The sequence below is a fragment of the Chlamydotis macqueenii genome, chromosome 1, assembly GCF_036417535.1.
Source record: "Chlamydotis macqueenii isolate bChlMac1 chromosome 1, bChlMac1.mat, whole genome shotgun sequence".
NCBI classification, from domain to species: Eukaryota; Metazoa; Chordata; class Aves; order Otidiformes; family Otididae; genus Chlamydotis; species Chlamydotis macqueenii.
The window spans coordinates 184337921-184360334 of NC_141556.1; the positions used below are offsets into that span (position 1 = coordinate 184337921).

Sequence of the window (22414 nt, forward strand, 5' to 3'; positions counted from 1 at the left end):
AAGCAAGCAATTCATAGAAGCCTTGTTAGAACAGATGTAGTTAATCCAGACTCCCATTAGTGTTTGGGGTTAGTATTGAATGTTGAGGTGTTCCCTTTCCTAAAGATAAGCTCTGGAGGATTATGCTTTCTAAACCCTTTCATAAAGGGAGCATGGAGAGCATGAACTTGACATAGCAGTAGGCTACAGGAAAGCAGTAACAGAAATGAGTACTGCTGCTTTTGCTTTTTTTTTTTTTTTTTTTTAGATTCTAGGGTAGAAACTGTATAGCGTGTGCTGTTAAATTTATTTATTTACCTTCAATGAAATGCTCTTCAAAGACATTAGAAGAGTACACATCCAAGCTCTGTACTTGATTGTGGTTGCGAAGTCCTATTCAGTGTGACTCTTTACAACCAGGCAATACTATGTTGCTTGAAAACATAGTGAATGCACAATGTAAACATAGGAGGTAAGCAGGGCTTCTGACAAACTTTTAGGAGAAACAAGGTGACATAAAATGAACCACTTCTTTAAAAGAAAGTCTTCGTAAGAGAGACTCTTATCCCCTGAGAATATTTTTGTCTTTTTAATAAAGGCTGCTGTTTCTTATATCATGTTCTTTGTCATTTTTGTTTAGGTAGGTACTTGATTGATTTTCTCTCTGATTTTTCCTTAAGGTACTTTCCCCATTGATCTGACCAAAACACGTCTGCAGGTTCAAGGTCAAGTTAACGATGCCAAATATAAAGAGATCCGCTACCGTGGAATGGTGCATGCACTAGTCAGAATATGCAGAGAAGAAGGATTGAAAGCCTTATACTCTGGGTAAAATTAACTGACTTGCAGTAATGGTTTATGAACAGTCTATCGATAAGTATCAGCCTACAGTGTGTGAATTCTTGGGTTTCAGATTTACAAGGTATTTGGTTAGCCTCAATTAATCTGGAAGTTGAAAGCCCAAGCTTAGATTGCTTCTATCTTTGCACTCTGAAATGGCATTTAATGTTTAAAAAAAACCCTCAAACAACAAAACCTGCTAGGAAATAAAAAGCTAAGCATAAAGTTATTCTATATAATGCTGCTATGGTTGTTCCATCTCTCAGAAGAAAAAATTATAGAATCAAAGAATAGTTTGGGTTGGAAGGGACCTTCAAATGTAATCTAGTCCAACCCCACTGCAAGGAGCAGGGGCATCTCCAACAACATCAGGTTGCTCAGAGCCCTGTCCAACCTGGCATTGAACGTTTCCAGGGATGGGGCATCCACCACCTCTCTGGGTAACCTGTTCCAGTGTTCCTCCACTCTCAGTGTAAACATTTTTTTCCTTATGTCTAGTCTGAATCTACCTCACTCTATTTTAAAACCATCACCTCTTGTCCTGTCACAACAGGCTCTGCTGAAGAGTTTCTCCCTGCCTTTCCTATAAGCCCCCTTGAGGTATTGGAAGGCCACTATAAGGTCTCCCCAGAGCCTTCTCTTCTCCAGCCTGAACAGCCCCAACTCTCAGCCTCAACTCTCTTTAATTTAATTAAAATTTTGTGTATAAATGGGCATGCTTTTCTTTAAAACATGCAAGATTGTGGGGGAAAGATGTCATCTACGTATTGCATTACAGACATTCTTTCCAGCTATTTTGTAGACCACAAGTTGAAGCATGCTCTAATAGTAATCTGTCCACAGTTCATTCATGTTCTTGCAGGCTTTAGTTAAAAAAGAAAGAAAAAAACCTAAATCTTGTTTTGTCTCTAGTGAGTTTAAATTGTTGACTTAAATGATCAAACTTTTCTCTGGTACCTATCTTGTGTTCAGTGTTTCCTGCTCTAAAAAGTATTTGCTGATCAGTCTTTTGCAATTTTGAGCATAAATATTATCACTGTATTTTTTACAGGATTGCACCTGCAATGCTACGCCAAGCTTCATATGGAACCATAAAAATAGGCACTTACCAGAGTTTAAAAAGAATGTTTGTTGAGCGTCCAGAAGGTGAGTGGGTTTTCTGATTTAATTGAGAACTGTTTAGCTTGATGCTAGTTGTTTCCATTTTGTATCTTACTGTAGTGGTTTGAACAAGTCTACTGAGAAGATATTCCTTGTACTAATTACAACAAAGTGAATCAGCAAGGAAAACTTGTCAGAGCAGTTTATAAGCCTTCTGTAATGGGCACTTTCTCTGATTAAAGGAGGGCTGGCATCATCCTGCCCTTATGCATCTTAAGCTTTGTAAATCTGCAGCTAAACTCTTTTTCTTTGTTTATGGAGTAGATGAAACCCTGATGATAAATGTTCTGTGTGGCATTCTTTCGGGAGTAATCTCATCATCTATTGCCAACCCTACAGATGTCTTAAAGGTAAGTATGTATTACGTAGAATTTGTCCTTAGTTTTTATCCTGTCCTTGAGGAGATGCAGAATCATGAACACAGGATTTGTTGGTTTTTAACCCTGTTTATTCTCATCTCTTATCTTAATTTTTTTATTTTTTTTTTTAAGTCACTAACATACTGAATTCTTGGAACCTCCTTCTGGTCTGTACTAATTATTTAGAAGTATGCACCAGGAAACTGATAGCTGGGGAGGTAGTTGGATCCGTGTAACTTTTTCTGGGGGTGGGAAGAGAATAATTTGAGATGACGCTTTAAATTTCATGCTATAGTGTTTATGTGGAAGCCACACTGCACATTTTAGTTATACTTCTGGGTAACACTTACACTAGGATGTTTCTAGAGCTTAAAATAGGTGAAGATCAATTCAGAGGCAAGAGTTTCAGTGAGTACTACTTTTACTGTATGATTCTTTCCAATCCAGTGTCCTATGAAAACAGTGTTCTAGCATCAGTCATTTGACCTCTTTTCCAGTTACTTAGAAGGGTTGATGGTATTTAACTTAGAAAACTGTAGCATGTGACTTACGTGGCTGCCTCAAATGAAAAAGTCAAGACAACTTTCTGTTCTTCTAAAACTACTAAAAACTTAATCCTTCATAGAGTTAGTGTGGTTATGTAGAGGTTTTTCAAACATAAGCCTCTATTTCAAGTGTGGCTTCAATCAGTTGTTTCCTAAAATTATGTCCATGTACCAACTTGCTTGTCACCAAACTTGTATTTGGTAGTTACCTTGACAGTTTCCCAAGGACATTCTTAGAAGTCCACAAGGTCGAAGACCGTGGTTGTCACTAGCTGAAACTAATCTTTTTAACCTTTCATTTTAACATGTTCTGTGAGAACACTGTAAAGGACATCCTGCAGAACCCATCTGTCAGTCTAATCTAAATGGAGTAGCGTACAAGTACAGAAATAGTCATGAGTTAATGCAGTTAAGAACTACACCACGTACTTGTTCAAAATTAGCAGCTGCATTTGGGTAGCAAAGGCCCTTCAGAAGATTGCATTGTGGTTATGATAATGTCAGCAATTCATTTGTATTCAAAGAGAAATTGACTTTACTACTTAAAAGACTGTAACTTAAATCTGTATTAAACTATTATTGGTTTTATGTTTGAAAAGTATTTATTTTTCTAATTTTATCTTCGAATGAATCTCAGATCAGAATGCAAGCCCAAGGTAGTGTGATTCAAGGAGGAATGATGGGCAACTTCATACAGATCTACCAAAAGGAAGGCACTAAAGGGTTATGGAAGGCAAGTGTTTTGAACTGTATCCTATACTTTAAGTACGCATTCTTGCTTAACTGAATTTCATGTACTTCTACAGTATTCTCAGCCAAAATATGGGGAAGTGGGTAGCTAATACATACATAGTTTGTCATGACTGCTGCACTGCTGATGGCTCGGTGCATTTTGGCAAAGGATTACTGCCAGTCTTGTGTTCAAGCATTAGCCACTTCTCAAAGGGGAGACAAATGGAGGCATAAATTGGGGTGACTGGCTCTAGTTCAACAACCTTTTGCAAGACACCTCTCAATCTGTACGCTCTGATCTGTTTAAAACATACTAATAAAACAGGTGTTAAGTGGAGATGCAGTGGCATAAAGGAACTGAAATTGCAGTTCAGTGTGGGAAAGAAATCTATGTGTTAAGTTGAATTTGCATTTTTGGAGCACATACCTCTGAGTTGTACTAATTAGCTTTGTTTGAATTGACAGTGTTCTAACACTTTCATGGTGTGTTGCTTTGTATTATAAAAACTAGGTTTCTCTGATGGTGCACAAAGTTTAAAATTAAACTTCAACTATATCCTTTTTTTGCCAGGGAGTATCATTGACTGCACAGAGAGCTGCTATTGTTGTTGGAGTGGAACTGCCAGTGTATGACCTTACCAAGAAGCACATAATTATGTCTGGATTTATGGGAGATACAGTATATACTCACTTCCTGTACGTTTGTGTAACTAACTGCTCGCATAGCTTATGATTCATTAGTTCTCATTATGGGGGATGAATCTTTTGATTTTTCTCTTGTTGGTCTAGATGTAAATATACTTCTGATGTGTTTATATTTTTTAATGCACTAGCATCTCAAATGGTAGCACATAGCAGGAAAGCTAATTTTACTTAGGATTTGGATTTAACTTTCTCTTGAATATGGAGTCTTGTTTTGTGGATGGTCTGAATCACTCAGCTGTGCAAACTGAGGTTAGAGAAGTTCTGATCAAATAATTGCTATTCTCACAAATATCTATTCAAGTATACAGAAACTGTATATAAGGGCTATATATAAAATATTCCAAGTAATGGTTTATAGTACATGAAGAGTATTTTTTTTTTTGCATCTATTAGCTGATGTAATTTTTAACTAAAAGCATTAAGGACTCCTTATTACTGCATGTTTTCTGGAGAGGGGGAATTCTTGTACATGTGTAAATGTGGTAAGTCAAATTTCATTAAACCTTTCTTTTATTAGCTCAAGTTTTACTTGTGGATTAGCTGGAGCCCTCGCATCCAACCCAATTGATGTTGTGAGAACACGCATGATGAATCAGAGAAGCCAACAACATGGGGGACACTTAAACTACAAGGGGACTTTGGATTGCTTGTTACAAGTAAGTAGTTCATGTATCAACATAAGTAGAAACTGGTGCAATCAAAGAAAGATTTTGGTGTAGAACACAACTGTTCTAAGTTTCCCTAGAAATGAATCCACGTAACTGAGATATGCTTTTTGCCGTAATGCTCAAAAGGACTATATTGCCAATAATGCACTTGGTGTGAAAAGTATCTCCTGTCTTGACAGAAAGGCAGGAAGACAGTTGGTATGTACTGCAAGCACTTCCTTCCTTCCTTGGATGAAGAGACTAAGTCTCTCAGCAGCACTGTCTCTTAACTTTATGTGATGTTAGGATATTCATAGGAAATTGTAATTCAGTTCTTGAACAACAACATCTGGGGCAGATGTTGGGTTTTTTTTTTCAGTCCAAGTCACACTGTCCAATACAATTCTGTGAAGTCCATAAAGCAACCTGAAAAATTTTCAAAGGGGTGTCTAAAGTGAGCTGCAGGTTTACATGCAGTACTCTGCAAGATATTTTAGGGGAAAAAAAAAGTCAAGGAATGCTATTTGGGTGAATCTGGGTTGGGTACTGAGTGGCATAGACTGCATCTTTACCTGCTAGGTGATGCTGCAGGCATTACTAATCTTGGCTTTATCTAATGAAATGTTTCTTTGTCCCATCATACAGTATGTTTAAATCAAGGTTACAGCACTAAGCCATCCCCTTGTTAGCTGAGATCCTGTCTAGATTTCTTACACTTATGTAATTCTTTATTAGTATTCTTGCTGTGTTTATTTTTTTTTCCAGACATGGAAGAATGAAGGATTTTTTGCTCTATATAAAGGGTTTTGGCCAAACTGGTTAAGGCTTGGTCCTTGGAATATCATTGTATCCTTTTCAAAGGTGTGCAAAACTATTAAGCTAGCCATACAACAAGTATTGACAGGCGGTCTGACAGAATGCTCAGTGTGTTAAGTGTCATGTCAGCACAAATATTCCGTTATTATGAATGGAAAATTGCGTAGTTAACCATTTTCTTAATCATCTGCTGCTGGTCAGATTGAATTTGTAATTAAGAGAGAGTGAATATTGGAATGTGATCTTGCAAAACATTTTTCTGTTCCTCCAATTTCACACCTGTCCACTTCCTTAGTTTGGAGCCTAGTTTTAAAACAAATTGACCAGATGAGTTAAGAATGGGGGCTATTTCTAGAACTGGGGAAACTGTTGGCAGTTAGTCATGAGGTTGTATTTATCTTAGTCTCACACAACTTGGTTTGTGTGTCAAGACAGGAACCCTGGGAAGTGGGTTGGTAGTAATGTTTTTTACCATGAGCAAGCTTACTTTACTCACTTAGCTTTGAATAAGCTAAAGTTTCTGAGGACTTTTGTAAGTACTCTCCGGCCTCAGTCCTCAGTGCTGTTTTTAAGATCCTGAGGAAGAGCCTTAAAGCTTTTGATGTACAGAAGTGCCCTGAAGCAAGTTTTATTGTTCTGCATAGAAATGATCATCCAGCACTATTACATGGGAGGGAACTACGAGAAAAGCAAAGCTTCACACAGCTGCTACTCTTCTTTAGTAGTGAAGTGACCATTTTGCACTGAGTGAACAGGAAACAGTTTTCCTTAATCAGCTGTTGCAGTTCTTTGTGACATATGAACAGCTGAAGAAATTAGACTTCTGACATGCTGAACCATGTACTGAATTCTCTTAATGTACTGTTAGAGTTTCGAGCAATTTGTAAATTATCCTGAGTATTTGCTCTTCATCGTCTGAGATGCTGGCCAAAGGAAGAGGCCACTGCAAGACTGTGAAGGAGAACAACCTGGAAGAGGTTTCAAGGCAAACTGGTTCTTGTGACAATGGCTTGCTCATGTGATTCCGTGGATGATGTGCACTATTTTCTAGACTGAACCAAAGTGGAACCTGTCAACTGTTTAAGTGTTCTTGAATGTGAAGATATGTAATGCAACTTCATGCTGTGGAGACTCAGAGGCACAGTGTTTTGTAGGTGTAAGAGGTAAACAATTATCTTTCTCCAAAGGAAGATAGGTAGTGCCAAAGAGCTGGGCTCTTCCTGCTTTCAGAAGTGTATACAATTTGACTGCAATCGTTTCTAGCTTCCAATGAACTGAAAGTGTCACGAGACATCTTTGCCAGGCCTTCAGTTCAGCAAGATACTTGCTGCAATACAAAATCTGCTCCTGGTTGTAGAGATTTCCTGTGTGCTAAGTTTTTAGGTGTCTGTGTAATTTGCTGGGATTAATCCAGCTTCATTAGAAAGTGTGGTTGCTACAGTTGCCAGTTTTGCATAGCTTGAGGAAAGTTTTTTATTTGTGTGGGTTTGTTTGTTTTTTCCCTAATGTGTCATTGCTGGTTTTCAGCATAGGTGATTTTTCACCATCTTCATGTGTACATTGCAGTTAGGAATGAACTTCAGATGAGCCCATGCTCATCTGCCTGTCTTGCAGAGAAACTTTTCATGCTGCTTCCATTGTTGGGAAGAACTATTTTTGTAGTGGTTACGTATCATCTGAAAGATGCAAGTTGTACCCTGAGCAGTTCAGGCTGTGTCATGTAGGTGCCTGTGTGAAAAGAACCAAACCCCTCCAAAGAGGTTTGGTCTGTTATGAAGACCGCTTTCCTTCTCTAGGAAGACACCCAAACCCTAAACTGCCAAGCACTTCCGTAGAGCAGATAGACCCGAGTTGCTGTTACATGTAAGTGAACCCTGTATGTAGAAGTCAGCTGCAACTTCCTTAAAGCGTTGCCCCGTGGCTTAAATGTGTATCGAAACTTCGGGGCTGTTAACTAAACTGTTACCTCGAGGTTCTTACAAATGTTGCTCTTGAATGTCAAGAAAGGAAACATGTGAGGTGCAGGTCCTGCAGTGATCCTGTGTTCACAGAGGGTAGCAAAGCAGCATGTGCATAGCTTTGGATTTTTGTGGCATTGTGTTAATCTCGTAAACATTTTTGGTTAATCATACATTCCACTTAGTAATTTTGAAATAGCAGTGAAATTATCATCACTTAAAATTACTAATTTTGAATTCACAAATGGATTTTTAAATGCACAATGCACTTTCCTTCCGAAGGTACAATGTTTTTCTATGTATGTAGGTATGCTTGTGTGCAGTGTTTTTTCCTTACAGCTGTTTCTATGCTTTAATAGAAATATTTGTAAATATTTTTGTACACTATGTAAACTAAGTGTAAAAAAAAAAAACAACTAATGTTTTACATTTTTAAGCTTATTAAAAGTTTTAAAATCACTATGTAGTTACTGTGAACTGCTTTCAGTTTGAGTTTCAAATGGGAGGGGGGGGAGTTCTCAAGTACTTCAAGGTGATCAGCAAAGCAAAGCTGTTGCTGGCGTTGACCTGTGTGGTGTTACTGGTTGTTTAGCCAAGGCAGACGAAAATGGCTGTAGTTAAAAGCTTACGTCCTTGTGACTTACTGGCTGAATAACGTGCGTTAACCATATGTTTTCGTTGTTCTTCGGCATATCTCGAACTGCAAAACCATTTCCCGCTCTCTTACGAAAGCCGCTTGGTCTGAAACAGATCAATCGCCTTAGTTTGGTGTAGCAGCAAAATATGTTTGTTCCACTTAAACCAGCGTGGATTTCTGGAGTTCATGTGTGGAAGCACAAGTCTGGATGCAGCTCCGAGGGGCTGAGGAACCTGCAGGTTTGGAATAGCAGGGCGGGAGCGCACTGCAGCCGTGACTCGGGGAAGCTGGAGAGGGACAGATGGACAAGATGGGCTGAGATGAACTGCTGAGCACCAAAGGTGTCAGAACAGTAACACGGGAGTTTGGGATCTCGGTTGAAGGTGTATACCTCGTGCTGTTTTCAAGCTCTTTAGTTCAGAGATGCCTTGGTTAGGATTAGGTTTAATGCGTAACGATGAAAATTATTTCAGTTCTCAAAAAGGAACGATCGCCCCCTGCCTCAGCCTACTTCCCTGCTGGAGCTCACAGCTGGGAGGGAGGACACAGGCGTCCCGGCTGGAGGCTCCGGGGAACGCAGGGGACGCGGCGGTGCCCGCCCCGGCCCCGTCCCCAGGCTGCCCGGCGGTCGCTGCCGAGCGGGGCCTGCTGTGCCCGGGGGAGCCGCTGGTGCCGCACGGTGGCCGCGACCTGGTGGTGCCGCAGCGGCCTGCGCTCCTCCCTGCCGCCAGGGGGCGCCGTGCCAGCCAGCCGCCTCTCTGCCGTTTTTCCGCCTTCCGCCCCGCTCGCTGACGCACTTCTCCTCCCCGCCAATGACGCTGCTGCCACGCGACGCGGAGCGGAGCGCGCAGTGCCTCCCCCCGGAAGCGCCGCCGCGCTCCCAAGCGTTCCGTTGCGTTTCGCCCTGCTCCCCTCCTCGGCGCGGCCCGGCCCGGCCCGGCCGCCGCTGACCCCGCCGCCAGCATGGCGGAGCCGGCGCCCGCGGAACCGGCGGGCAGGGAGGTGCGGGACCGGCTGAACCTGTGGGACCGCCGCCCGCAGCCCGCCGCCCCCCTCAGCGACCGCCAGACGGACTCGGTGCTGGAGCTGAAGGCGGCGGCCGAGAACCTGCCGGTGCCGCCCGAGGTGAGGCGGCCGCGGCTGCCGGGGCCGGAGGGCGGGCGGGGAGGCGGGCGCCGCGGTGCCACGTCGCCAGGCGGCCGGGGCTGGCGGCCCGGCCCGGTTGGGGCCTGCGGGACCGCCGCTTTCCCCCGGTTTTTACAGGGCTCGGCAGCGTTTTGCCTTCTGGCGGGAGTTCGGGCCGGCGGGGCCGCGAACTCCCTCCCCTGCTGCCTCCCGCCCAGGCTTGCAGGGGGGTTGTGGGCAGCGGTGGCAGCTTCTCTCTTAAAATCCACGGGGCCTTCTCTGCCTGTCCTCACTGCTTCCCTCCCTTCACCGAAGTTCGTCCTCTTGAAATTGAGAGCTTTAGTTGTGGAGTCACCTGGGTCTGGTCCTTTTAATTCGGTCCTGATCAAGGCATAGCTGCTGGCACCATTGTTACTTTCTGGTACAGCTTACAGGTGATTCAGCCAGCAGTAGGAAGCCAGGAGTAGTGGTAAAAAGTTCGATACTTTGTCACTACCGTGGAAGACGTGGTCTCCCACTCAGTTATGAAATATCAGACGAGGTGATTGTTTAGGAGTGCTCCATTGCCTACGAAAGGAAGAGGAACAAAATGTTTACGTTCCTTAACTTCACTTTTCATGAGAGGTTTTGTATTTGAACAGGATCATAGCACAAGATATAGTGACATAAAGCCAATAAAGCTGGCTCTCAGCAAGCATCGGAAAGGTCAGAGTAACAAAGGAGACGGGGTAAATCCTTCCTGAAGTGCACCTGTTTTATTTTGTGCTTCCTGGTTTCTTTTTTTTTGTGTAAGCTGTATGCAACTGTACTAAAGTAAACACTGACTGGCATCCAAAGTGATTGTAGAAGGATGGGCTGCTGTTGGAGGGTGTTCTTAAGGATCTAAACCAGCTTTGCAACAAGGCAGGTGCTGTATTTGCCAGTCAGGACAAATAGGGATGCCAAGACATTGAGTACTTCCGCCGGTCTCGGCTCCTGCTGAAGTAGATTGAGACAGTGACATCTCAGCTCTGCTCAACTCATCTTTTCCTCAGCAGTAGTCACAAGAGAAACCCTGGCTCCCCAGCTAGGATCCTGCCTGTTTTGGAGGGGTGAAGGGGAGAGATATGTGGAAGTTGGACAAGATAGGTCAATCTGTCTTTTTCTCAAATAGTTGAAATCCTGATTGTTCTTTATTGATGGACTAATATTACCAAGCCATGAATATCTTACCAAGCAAGTAATTTTCTAGAGAGATACTAATTTGTATTTAAGTAGTGTTTTCTGGTTTTATGTTACTGATGTTCTCAGCAATAGAAAACGTACTTTACTTGTCAAATGAATGAAAAAGAGTATTACATTAAGAGCCTATAACGATATTTGCTTTCTTGAATTAATTTCTTCCATATAAGCTAATGAATAGTCTCCAATCATACTGAAACACAATTTCTCTCAAGTTTTTTCCATATTTTTCTTGCTTAAAAAAATCATTATGGCTGATAATTTCTGTTCAGCAGAGGTGTTCCTTGCCTTCTAAAAAAGCCTCTCTTTTTATTTTCACTTCTTCATTAAAAAGCATTTGAAAGAGTATGAAACACTGTTTCCTGCATAAAGTCAGTGTTGAGTCTTGAATTTTCTCAGAATATCTGGCAAAAACATCTGACAATTCCTGTGTGGTGGTGTTGCCCTGTAGTGTAGACAATAGTGGCATTTATTTTTGCTTCTGAATGTGTTCTGAATTCTTATATTCTCAGATACTTTTCTAGTGCATTTCTCTGAGTGTAGAACCAGTTAAATTGGAAATTGAAGTATAGCTCACCAGTGCGTCAGGTACACGTACATTCAGTTTCTTTCTTACACAAATGTCTACTTACATAAAATACTGTATAGCTCACTTTAACTAGAAAAATTGTTAGGTGTTTCTGAATGAATAGATATGGTAGTTGTTGGTGTGTTATCATATTGATAGATAAAATGTCTATTGCATTTGTTTCTTCAGAAGTAGACGCCTGTGATTTTCTCAAGTTGATGCTTTGGATTGTGTTATTGTAGCTGAGCTGAATACACTCTTAGTAAGTTCTCTAAATAAAGTTTGTGGGTTTTTCTGAGCAGCTTCCAATTGAAGATTTGTGCAGCCTGGCATCCCAGTCGCTGACTGTTACGCTGACAGCTGCAGTGCCAGAATCCACAGAGGATGTCCTCCTGAAAGGATTTGCCCTACTGGGGATGGAGGATGAAAGAATTGAAACAGCACAGCAGGTAAGTGATGCTGAATAACCTCCAAGTTGTAGTAATCTTCTTCAGAGAATTCTGTGAGTTTCTGTGTCCCTTGCCTAGCTTTTGGTGGATTTTTACATTTTGGGGGCCATTTTTAAGATGCATGAAGAAACTTGGGGGGAAAAATTGTTAAAGTCTTATCTGTTAAGTGACAGATACTTTTCCCATTTTGAGTGGAGTCTTATGTGAGAGTAAGGTGGTCTGGCTCATAATATAGAGAAATGTCGTGTGTTGTCCCGTCCCCGTTGTAATATGACAGCCTTGTTCTTGTGCAAATAAACCCAGGTGAATTTCAGTCTTTCCCGTTTTAATTTAGTGGAGGAGTAGAGTAGAGTAGAGTAGAATAGAGTAGAATAGAATAGAATAGAATATTTCAGTTGGAAGGGATCTACAATGAGGAGTTATAGTTCGTTTCCTTGATTGATAATTAAGTTCTGAAACAGCTCTGTTTTTAACAAAAGCTCATCTTCATTTCATAGATCTGATTATTATTTTTTTTAAGTTGATTTCATATGATATCTGTATTGATCACACCATAAAATCTCTTCTAGTTCTTCTCCTGGTTTGCTCAGGTACAAACACAGATGGATCAAGATGAAGGTGCCAAATACAGGTACATGTTCTTCCTCAGTTCCTTTCACTGTAAGCAGTTTAAACCTTAAAGAACTTCATCTTGTCCGTTTAATATTAAGCACTCATTCAGATCCAGCTGGTGAGGAATGGGGGAATGTGTTGGAACAGCTGAAGCTTTCCAAGGCAGCATGCTCCACTCCCATCCTGAAGGCTGCTGACCTTGTGGCAGAGCAGTTAAAAGGGACATGGATTTCCTTCTGAACTGCCCAGTATATTAAGACAAACTAAAATTAGTTTGGGCTTATAGACAGGGCTGCAGACGAAGAGAATCTAAGAGCTTTCATATGCCTTTTCAAGTGCCACTGCTATTGCAATGGCATCCTCTGAGGGCGAGACTGTGTAAGCAGGTGTGGCTGGTAGTCATTTCTGCTCTCACTATTCAGTTCACCAGTGGCTGTGGCTGTGCTTCTGTATCTGCATTCCCTGCATTCCTTGACACTTTGCTCAGCTCTGGTTTTGGGACTCGGCATTCTCGTCTATTTTTGTGTAACTGACTTTTCCGTCACGCTCAGAAGAGCCCCTTCCCACTGACTTTTGCAGTTACTGCTCGTCTGAAGTACAGCTGAATGGCTTAGCCAAATCTGCTGATGGCTTTTATGGAAACTGGCTTGTGTTTTGAGACTTTACAAAGTTGCCTTTGGCTACAAAGAGATGCTGCTGTATTCCCCTCCTCTGTTTTTCTCTGCTTTTCTTTTGTCTGCTCTTCCTCTCTTGCTCTGACATTTGAGGATGTGACATTTCCTAAAAGCGGAGGTTTAGGCGTATACTAAGCCCGTGATCAGATCGTTAACAACCTGAGAAGAGTAGCACCCTTGCACTTTGTCAGCTGACGTGTTCATAGTAGTGCACACAGATACTTAAGTGTGCCATGGATGCAGAATGGTTTGTAGGGCGACCAATATGTAATTGTTTGCAGGAGGCCAGAGGAGCGGGAGGAAAATAAGTTCTTTGCCTGTGGTACGCTGAAGGGTTGCACATGACTACAGGGAATTGTGATTTTATGTACTGCTTTGTATGTGGTAAAGTAGAGCTCAGAAGTTTTAGCTGACATCCATGGGCAGTTCATTTTACATGATGTTTAGTCAAGCTGAATCCTTGACATACGTTTAGTGATCAATTAGAGTTTATATCTACATGGAGCATTAGACAAAGTTGGTGACATTAGATACTGGATCTATTTCATTTAAGCCTCTTTCAGTCCTCACAGCAAGTTTTGAATCCTCTGGATAATTTCTGCTATTTTAGGACAGTAAAAGCAATTTTTAAGTGGAAACTGAAAATTGTATAGAAGGAGAGACCCAAGTTAACACTCCTGTTGGAAGCAAGGCAGGTAGAATTTGGCTACTAGCAGTAGCCTGCAGTAGTCCCTGTGTGTGTGCTGTCATGTAGACAGTATTCACGTGCTCTAGCTGTGGTGCATGCTGCTGCTTTCTGGGTAGGCTGGCTGTAAGAAATGTTGGGGAAATGGAGTTACCGCAGCGGCTCTTCCAAGACCTACAGCTCTATTATTTCTGCAGGTCACAAAACATCTACTTATTGTGTACTCTTGCTTGATGCCAGTGGACTTTTATTCCTAGAGAGGGAAAGCTAGTGTCCGTGTCTCCACAGGCAGCTGGATTTGCAAATGCAGAAAGTGAAATTTTACTTCTGTTATCTGTTGATTCTCTTTTTCTAGACAGATGAGGGATTACTTGTCTGGCTTTCAGGAACAGTGTGATGCTATCTTGAACGATGTGAATAGTGCCCTTCAGCACTTGGAGTCACTGCAAAAACAGTATCTTTTTGTGTCCACCAAGACAGGAACGCTGCATGAGGCCTGTGAACAACTTTTGAAAGAGCAGGTAATCTTTGATGGGAGGATTACTGGAAACTGCTAAGATACCATAAAGGAAAGTTTCTTTTTCTCAGGCTGAGAAAAACTTGTGAGTTGTGATGACAGTCCCTCCATTTGCTTTGGACCTCACTTTCGGTTTGTTCCACCTGCAGCTAGGGTATCAGGCCCTGTGCAGTAAAATGTTCAGTATGTGTCATTACACACTTGAATCAAGAAGTATAGCTAGCTGAGGGCAGCTTTTGTAACTGATGCCTGACAAGTGCAAACTTTCTTGAGATTAAGAATTTGTATCACTTACAGAAGTATTTTGAGCTGGTTATTGCAAGAAGAAAGGTTTCTTTAAAGTTAAGAGCTTATTTCCTTGGTACTTTCTTTCTCCTCATAAACTGCTCCAACAGTGATACAATGAACCTGTCTTTTTAGCGTGACTGGATAAGGGAGAACTTTTAAAGGCTCCAGTCCTGAAATACAGGTTTTCTACAGTTCTCTGTAATGCTGATGACAGCATTGCTGTTTGTATGCAATAGTATCTATGGAATGCTGACAAACAGTAGAATATGTGGTTTTTAAATATTCTTTTGAGAGTAACGTGTCTTTCTCTGTTAAGAGAGAACAAGAGAGCACTGCTGAATTCTACATCTTTTGCTGTACTTATTTAGTTGCAAGTTATCTAGTGCTGGTTAGCACCGGTCGGTGCTGAGAGCTTGAAAGGGAAGCTGAGCAACTTTATGTATATTTTTATATATATTTAAACTACTTGCTAGGTTGCTGATTTTCTTTTATTTATTGTTTTTTAATAGTCAGAGCTTGTTGACCTGGCTGAAAACATCCAGCAGAAACTTTCTTATTTTAATGAACTGGAAAACATTAACACAGTAAGTATTATTTCACTGCTAAAAGTCTTAGAAAATGAAAGTGTACCGATCTTTTGCACTTTGTCACCAACACTAAGTTACTTGGATTCCTTACAATGATGCTTTGTCTTGTTTTCCAAAGAAATTGAATTCCCCTACGCTGTCTGTGAACAGTGAAGGATTCATTCCCATGCTGGCTAAGCTTGATGATTGTATTGCATATATTTCATCACATGTAAGTAATTCTGTATTGGTTTTAGTTAAATCTTAATAGTTCCAAAATTATGTATTCATATTAATTTTGTGGTCGGTTTTTTTCCGATAAAATGCTCCCTCTACCAAACAGAGTAAGAAAGCAAAGATGATGGTTTATAAAATTAAGAAATTTTTACTGAATATACTTAATATTCTGCTTAAATGTTATAACATACTGCTTTTAGTTTGTACAAACTAGCATTTCTAGCTAGTAAAAAGAATATTTTAAGTTTTGATAAATTTTTTACTCCCTTACTGTTCGTATTTAAAATGGATTTTTTTTTATTTCTTTCAGCCAAATTTTAAAGACTATCCTGTATATTTAATTAAGTTTAAACAATGCCTTTCTAAAGCTATGCACCTTATCAAGACATACACTGTGAATACACTACAGAACCTCACAAGCCAGTTAATGAAAAGGGTAAGGTGAATCAGTAAGTGGTAACTCAAGCTGTACGGAAATGTCTATTGTAACACTGTGCAATTTTCTTCTCTTTTTTAATTTTTTTTTTGAGGGTGGGAAGCATCAGCAGTTTTGTGTGACAATAGGTCAGTCCTGTACCACAGTGTTTGTGTAGATTGGCCAAGCTTCAGTCAAATCTAATAGAGACCTAGTGATCCAAAAGATTTAAAAATAGTAATAATTAAGAAGTCCTGGAAACTGAAGAAGATGAAGTAGGTGAATTGAAGTAGATGAACAGTAACCTCAGTGAAGGCCAGGGATGGATAAACGACTCTGTTAGAGAGGCAGCAGCCAGCTGGCCAGACAGCATACCTTCCTGAACCAGTTTGTGCGCTGTAGCTCTGAATGAGCGGCAGTGCGTGCTGCTCTCTGTGTTGCCAAATGGGAGTGTACGGGATAGAAATACACGTACTGTGGGGGTCTCTCTTAGAGATGGATCGTTAGAGACGGAGAGAGAGGTTGCAGGGAATGCTTGAAGAAAATGTACAGGAGCTGGGTGTTACAGGATGAAGGGTGTTAAAGCACAACAACTCTGAGTTCATGACATAATTCTTTCAGTATTATATTGCAGTAAGTATTTTGGGGTGCTCTTGGTCACCTGTATATTTATTTTTGATAAGTCTGCAGTGCTTTGTGTAGATGCAGAGAATAACTGTGAGACATTCCTACCAGTTTTGGCGGCATCTTTTGGTTAGTTTTAAAATGTTGACAGCAATGTTAGAGAGTCACAGGGAAGAGTTAGGTGCTTTACTCCCACTCAGTGGGATTTAGGCATAAAAGTGAGTTAGGGAGGTTTTTGGTCTCATTAAAAGGCTAATAGTCTTGTGCTGCAATATTTTGGCAGAGGAGAAAAGAGAGGGGGGAACTTTTTTTCTCCAGTTAATTGTCATATGCCTTGTGCTCAGTCCTATTGCAGGCAAAGTTGAGGGATAACCAGTGAACCTGAAAGAAGCTAGAACTGAGAACTGGCAGAAGAAGGGAATTTTAGACAATGTTCGTGGAAATTTGCTAAAGGATACTCTTGGAGTGAAGATCTTTAAGTGGCATTGAATGTTTTTCTTGTTTGGTACAAAATTTGTTTTTATTTTTAAAAAAGTATTGTAGTTTGGTTTGATGACAATGGATTGCCACAACTGAGCTGAATTCAAGCAGAATTGGACATCTCTGATAATAAGCATGTCTACAAAAAGAAGTGAAACCTTATTTCTGTATTTGAATTGCTGCTTAGCAGTTTTAAGGAGACCTCTTTTAGGAGCCAGGTGACCTCCTCCTTCCCCATCTACATGAGCATTTTGTGGATATCTTGCGTGTTTCTTTGAAACAGCTAGTGTCTGCTTCTGCTAGAAGTGCAGTACCAGGCTAGCAGTCTTTAATTGTGATCAAGTGTTGAGATTTCCTGTTGCAGTGCAACAAGGTCTTGTCAGGAGTGGAAGGGGACTTATGAGATCTAGATCTTCTTTGTTACTCCTCACGTGTGAGTGGGAATTTTGATCTGTGTTTGTAGAAGGATGGTCAGGTTGCTCACAAGGATGAAAATAGGAGGTGGGAAAGGTGGAAGAGTTTTTTCTGTCCCCACCATGTTTCAAGGGAAGGCCATCTGCTTCTCTCTGTTATCAGGAAGGAAGAAAGCCTGCTGGCTAAGGTGGGTCTCTGCTTCGTTAGTGTTAGAATTTGTCTAAGTTCAAGCTGTCTGCTCAGCTAAGCTGGAGAGCTGCAGGGAGAACTGTCTCAAAACTTGACATTCCGGTTGAAGCTTGAATGTGAGCTGAAACTTAGCTTCTCCGCCTTGGGACTGTCAGGTAAAAGGGAAATTTTGCTCCATTTTATTACCACAGGTTAAGGAGCAATAATCAGTACTACTGTGGCAGGTCCAGAGAAAGTTGTTATCTATAATGGAGAATGCTGTAATTACTGGAAGTGTAAACTTTTGCTGTAGAGACTGTTGGTTAAAACTTGTGTTTTGGGTTTTATTCTTCCATCTGGCTTTGTCTGGGTTCTGAAACAAGCATGCCTTTCTAGATGGAAAGCGGCAAAGAGTTGTTGCACTGGCAGTATAGGCATAAAGAGCCAATACCCTGTTTTAGAGCCTAATTATCTCAGCCATTAAATACTAGAAGCCAAATATAGTGTTCTCCTTTTTAATCTATTACTCATCTCTTCTTTCAGGATCCTTCAGCTGTGCCAAATTCTGACAATGCCTTCACTCTCTTTTATGTAAAATTCAGAGCAGCTGCTCCCAAAGTCAGAGTAAGTAGGCTGGTAACTGTTAAAAAGGAGGCTATGGAAAATGGCGTTTGAGTTTTAGTAGTGTGAATGCAAAGATTGCATATTGTGCAAGTGTGAATGTCCGAAGATTGCATATTGTGTCCATGGAAAAATACTGCAAGCTGTTTTCCAATTGTTAGAAAAAAATAATTTGCTGATAATACTTTTTTCTTTTTATTGGATAGACTCTTATTGAACAAGTAGAGCAAAGATCTGAGAAAATGCCAGAGTGAGTATGTCTACATAATTTATTTTCAACACTTTTAAGTTTTGAAAATCTTTACTTTTGTTTAAGTACTGTTTAACACATTCTTAGTTTGAAAGAAGTTTTAAAGATTGAAATTATGTAGACCTAAAAGAGTGTATTAGAATTAATTTATGTTTACCAGAAAAGGGCCTTCAGGATGTAGTTACTGTTTTAATTTCTTGGCTAGGTATCAACAAGTTCTCAATGAAATCCATCAATGTTACCTTGACCAGAGGGAGCTGTTGCTTGGTCCAAGTATCGCTAGCACTGTTACAGAGTTAACCAGTCAGAACAACAGAGATCATTGTGCTCTGGTAGGTATAGTACTCGTGTTGTGGGGGTTTTTGTTATGTTTTAATCCTCCCCCTCCCCCCCCAGTAAAACATACTCATTTAATTCAATCATTTACATACAGAATTGTCAGTTTTGTGGGTTTTTTTGAGTCATTGACATTTTACTAATATTTTCAAGTAGTACATGTTTTGTGGAAGATTATTCTGTAAAAACTGTGCTACAAGGTTCATAAAGAGACATTTGCAAAAACATAAAATGTGGTTACTTAAATTTCATCAGAAACAAAAAGGGACAGAAGTTGCACAGTGATCTTTTATTTGGCTAGTAACATCTTTTCAGTCCTTAGTTTTATAGTTGATATAAATAATTTTGAATTTCACAAAGCTTCAATTTAATAATAGCTGTAGTAATAGTAATAGTCATACCATATGTAATGTAATTATGTAATATGTAATAATAATATCTATAATACCTCCTGTGGTACTGATGCAAGGAAAATAAAACTGTTTGTATTTCTTTGAATACAGGTACGAAGTGGTTGTGCCTTTATGGTCCATGTATGCCAGGATGAACACCAGCTTTACAATGAATTCTTCACAAAACCAACACCAAAACTGGAGTAGGTGGTACATGCTGGTTTTGTTTTACTGCATGTTGTATTTACTATGCTGTGGTGTAGTAATGTTACGTGGCAAATAGGGTTATATTGAAGTGGTTTGGTAAGAACCAGCAAGGAACAAACCTTCCTCACTTTATTAATGAGAACTTGATGTTCTTTTGTTTTCTTTTTTCTTCAAGCAAAGCTGAAAGTTTACATTCTCCATAAATAATCTGGTAATGGAAATGCTCTGTAGATGGTCTGAAAGAGATGAAGACACACAGTTGCTTTGGAAATAGCTGTAGAAGTTTATGGTGCTACAGCTCTCAGCTGTTTTTATACTGCCCCTATGCCAATGACTTGCACAGTCAGTTGCAGAAGTGCTTTTCATTTACTCCAGTGCAAAAATTAAGCTGATGAACTTCAGCCAGTTTTTGTCAAGGATTCAGAGTTAGTCAGCTACCCTTACTGTCAAGGAATATTTGCATGTGTACCTGTATTTTGGCTGAATGGAAGGCAGGGTAATGGACTCCTGACAAGGACAGTATCTATATCTGCTCTGCCTAGAGCTAGAAGGGGGACAGGTTGTTGTCTTCACACGGTAACTGCATTAAAAAAGCATTGTAGGTTTGTGGTTTTTTTTTTTTACAACAGACCTGTAACATTAGAGCTATTGAGTAGATTATTTCCCTTCTCCAATTTGCTGGTATGTTTTAATAACGATGTTCAATTTTGAAATTTGGGCAGGTCACGTTCCCTTGCTGTGAAGTTTATAAATAAAGTATATTCCTATTCATATAATGCAACACTCAAAAACAGCGTGTCTGTTATCTTAAAATCAAGTGCAGCTTGAGTTGTATAAGTGCAACCTGGAAAAAATACTGTCGACTACCCTCCCCGTCATCTAAAGCTAAAGGAAAACCATAAACACATAAAGCATCACTAGAAATAAGCCGTAGTGCCACAGTAGTAGCAGCGTTTCTCTTTTTCTGAGAAGTTGAGGTCTTGTGTGGGACATGCTCAGGATTTGAGGTGACAACTAAATTCGCTTAAGAACCAATTTAGCTATCTCAGTCTGAATCCTGAAGTAAACATCCCTAATTGAAAACAGTGTAAAATGTTTTTTAGACAGAAATTTTGTCACTATTGCTCTTCACGCTAGCGTAAGAATAGAATTCTGATTGTTTCTGAATCTTTATGGACAGTAGTTACCTCCTTTCATAAGAACTTGCTTCGCGTTTTTGCCTACATCCAAATAAAATATTTTGAGGAAAATTTTTCAATTAGTAACTACTTTATTAGATTTTTTTTCTTAGCTGTGTAATCTTAGCCTGATTTTTTTCTGAAGTGCTGAGGTGCTCTGAAGACATAATACCTAGGTGTCTATGTACAGATAAAAGGAGTTTACCAGAAATCTAGCTAAGAGTAGAGATCTAAGGTTGAGTGTTGTGTTTAATAATAAGGGTCTTGAAACTTTCTTATTTGCTTATGCTTTTAACATGGAGAGTTACTGTTTTATCCAGTTGCTTATGAATCTATAGAATACAACAGAAGAGAGACATTCAAAATGTTTATTCTGTGAGCGTTTTTGTGAGTGTTTCTGGTCCATGCTCTGAAAGAAACTGAAGTGTCCTTGCCCTGTTGTCAGACATTTTTCTTGAATTAGAAAAAAAAATATTACAATGTAATAAACTCAACAACTGTACCACACTGTACATACTTAAATATTCTTAGTGTTTGTATTTCCAAGTCTAACTGCGGAATTACTTGAATTTTCAGCTACTGGCAACAGCATTACTAGCTAATCTGCGATTAGTGAAGGAAGTATTGACAGTGGCAGAAGTGTCTAGAATGAATGCTACTGGTGTCTTAACCAAGATATGCATGACTTGGAACAGGAGAGAAAAAAATTAAATCAAAGTGGAATTTCTGGTGTTCCATACTGCATTGATATCATAACTTCAGTTAGATTGGAAAGTATGTTCTGCAGTGTTGGAATTTGTTACACAAAAGGTTGCCAAGCTTCTCTGTGTCCCTTTTCATGTGCCCCTGGTTCTAAGTACTTGGAGTACTTGGAATCAGATGCACCTTTTCTCAGGGGGAAATTAGGGGTGTTTCTGAGCTCAGCAGAAGCCTTCTTTACATAGAAGCCAGGTAAACCAGTTTGCAGTATCTTCACTTTGTGACTGGTGGGTTACTGGTTGTTTTGGGATTTTTTTTTTTAATTGTTTTAAAATGATTTCAAAATTATACCACCATTTAAAGCAATTGGTATCGTACATCGCTTGGAAGACTTTGTAGGAAATCAGCAGTTCATGTTTTAAACAGTCCTTATCTTAAGTCTTCTATGATACTGTGTTGCATTGTTTTCTCACCCTTCTTTTAAAAATCTTTGCCATAAAATAATCTGTGTTTGTGGCAAATTTTTTTTTTTGATGTAGCGGGATCCTGAAAGTGTTTTGCTTTGTTTTATTTTTTTCTTTATAGTGAACTCTTGGAGAAGTTGTGTCTTTCGCTGTATGATGTCTTGAGGCCAATGATCATCCATGTCATTCACTTAGAGACACTTTCTGAACTCTGCGGGATTCTCAAAAATGAGATGCTTGAAGATCATGTACAGAACAATGGTAACTCATAGATGGAACCTGATTGTTTTTAACTGTCTTCTTAACTGATAAAATTATTGAATTGGATAGCAAAAAAAATCCCTAGATTGTTCTTTTTTTCTAATGGTATTAAATGTGTTAAAGATGAGGTGAGGTTATTTTGAATAAATCATGTTTTTTCATTTATAATAGAAAGGTCTGTATTGATGGGTCTCTGTATATACTGATGTTATAGAGTCCTGTTTTCTCTAGATTGTACAAATGCAAGCAAGCATCCACTCAGTGCATATACATGCACCAGGGTCGATTTAAATGAACTCCAATGAATTGCTTTGCTTGGCCCTGCTAATGCATCATCCGTGTAGAGCTTTCTGCACATATGATGATAAAACAAAGGAAAGTAAACCTGATTTTTTCAATTTCCTTGCTGTAGTGTTTCCCAGACTAGAAGTTGTAACTTCAGCAGAGGAGTTACATAGCTGGCAGAGATTTTGGAATTTTGGAAGGGTTCAGGGCTTGTAGTCTCATAGAAGTGAGCTAATCATCATAAAAAATTCTGGTGTCTCGTTTCCTTAGTACGACCAATGCATAATGGGATCATTTCA

General features: G+C 39.9%; 2 protein-coding genes across 5 annotated transcripts in view; both read left to right on the forward strand.

Moving 5' to 3' along the window:
- SLC25A30 (solute carrier family 25 member 30) overlaps nucleotides 1-8201 on the forward strand; it is a 29327-nt gene extending 21126 nt beyond the window's left edge. For all 3 annotated transcript variants that reach the window (XM_086771826.1, XM_086771824.1, XM_086771825.1), the window contains exons 3-10: nucleotides 660-807; nucleotides 1871-1965; nucleotides 2245-2330; nucleotides 3522-3621; nucleotides 4192-4312; nucleotides 4839-4977; nucleotides 5734-5814; nucleotides 6570-8201. In XM_086771826.1, coding sequence (XP_086627952.1) covers nucleotides 660-807; nucleotides 1871-1965; nucleotides 2245-2330; nucleotides 3522-3621; nucleotides 4192-4312; nucleotides 4839-4977; nucleotides 5734-5814; nucleotides 6570-6611 — 812 coding nt within the window. In that variant the 3' untranslated portion in view covers nucleotides 6612-8201. The remainder of the gene's footprint in view (nucleotides 1-659; nucleotides 808-1870; nucleotides 1966-2244; nucleotides 2331-3521; nucleotides 3622-4191; nucleotides 4313-4838; nucleotides 4978-5733; nucleotides 5815-6569) is intronic.
- A 1063-nt stretch (nucleotides 8202-9264) lies between these two features.
- Nucleotides 9265-22414, forward strand: part of COG3 (component of oligomeric golgi complex 3) — a 31288-nt gene continuing 18138 nt past the window's right edge. The window contains exons 1-12 of one of the 2 annotated variants that reach the window (XR_015261675.1): nucleotides 9265-9504; nucleotides 11596-11742; nucleotides 12312-12373; nucleotides 14069-14234; nucleotides 15028-15102; nucleotides 15224-15316; nucleotides 15632-15757; nucleotides 17966-18046; nucleotides 18250-18293; nucleotides 18499-18625; nucleotides 19133-19224; nucleotides 21691-21830. Coding sequence is in view for 1 of the 2 variants with exons in the window: in XM_086771827.1 (XP_086627953.1) it covers nucleotides 9343-9504; nucleotides 11596-11742; nucleotides 12312-12373; nucleotides 14069-14234; nucleotides 15028-15102; nucleotides 15224-15316; nucleotides 15632-15757; nucleotides 17966-18046; nucleotides 18250-18293; nucleotides 18499-18625; nucleotides 19133-19224; nucleotides 21691-21830 (1315 nt within the window). In the remaining variant the exon portion in view is untranslated. The remainder of the gene's footprint in view (nucleotides 9505-11595; nucleotides 11743-12311; nucleotides 12374-14068; nucleotides 14235-15027; nucleotides 15103-15223; nucleotides 15317-15631; nucleotides 15758-17965; nucleotides 18047-18249; nucleotides 18294-18498; nucleotides 18626-19132; nucleotides 19225-21690; nucleotides 21831-22414) is intronic. The other variant, XM_086771827.1, reaches the window with a different exon arrangement.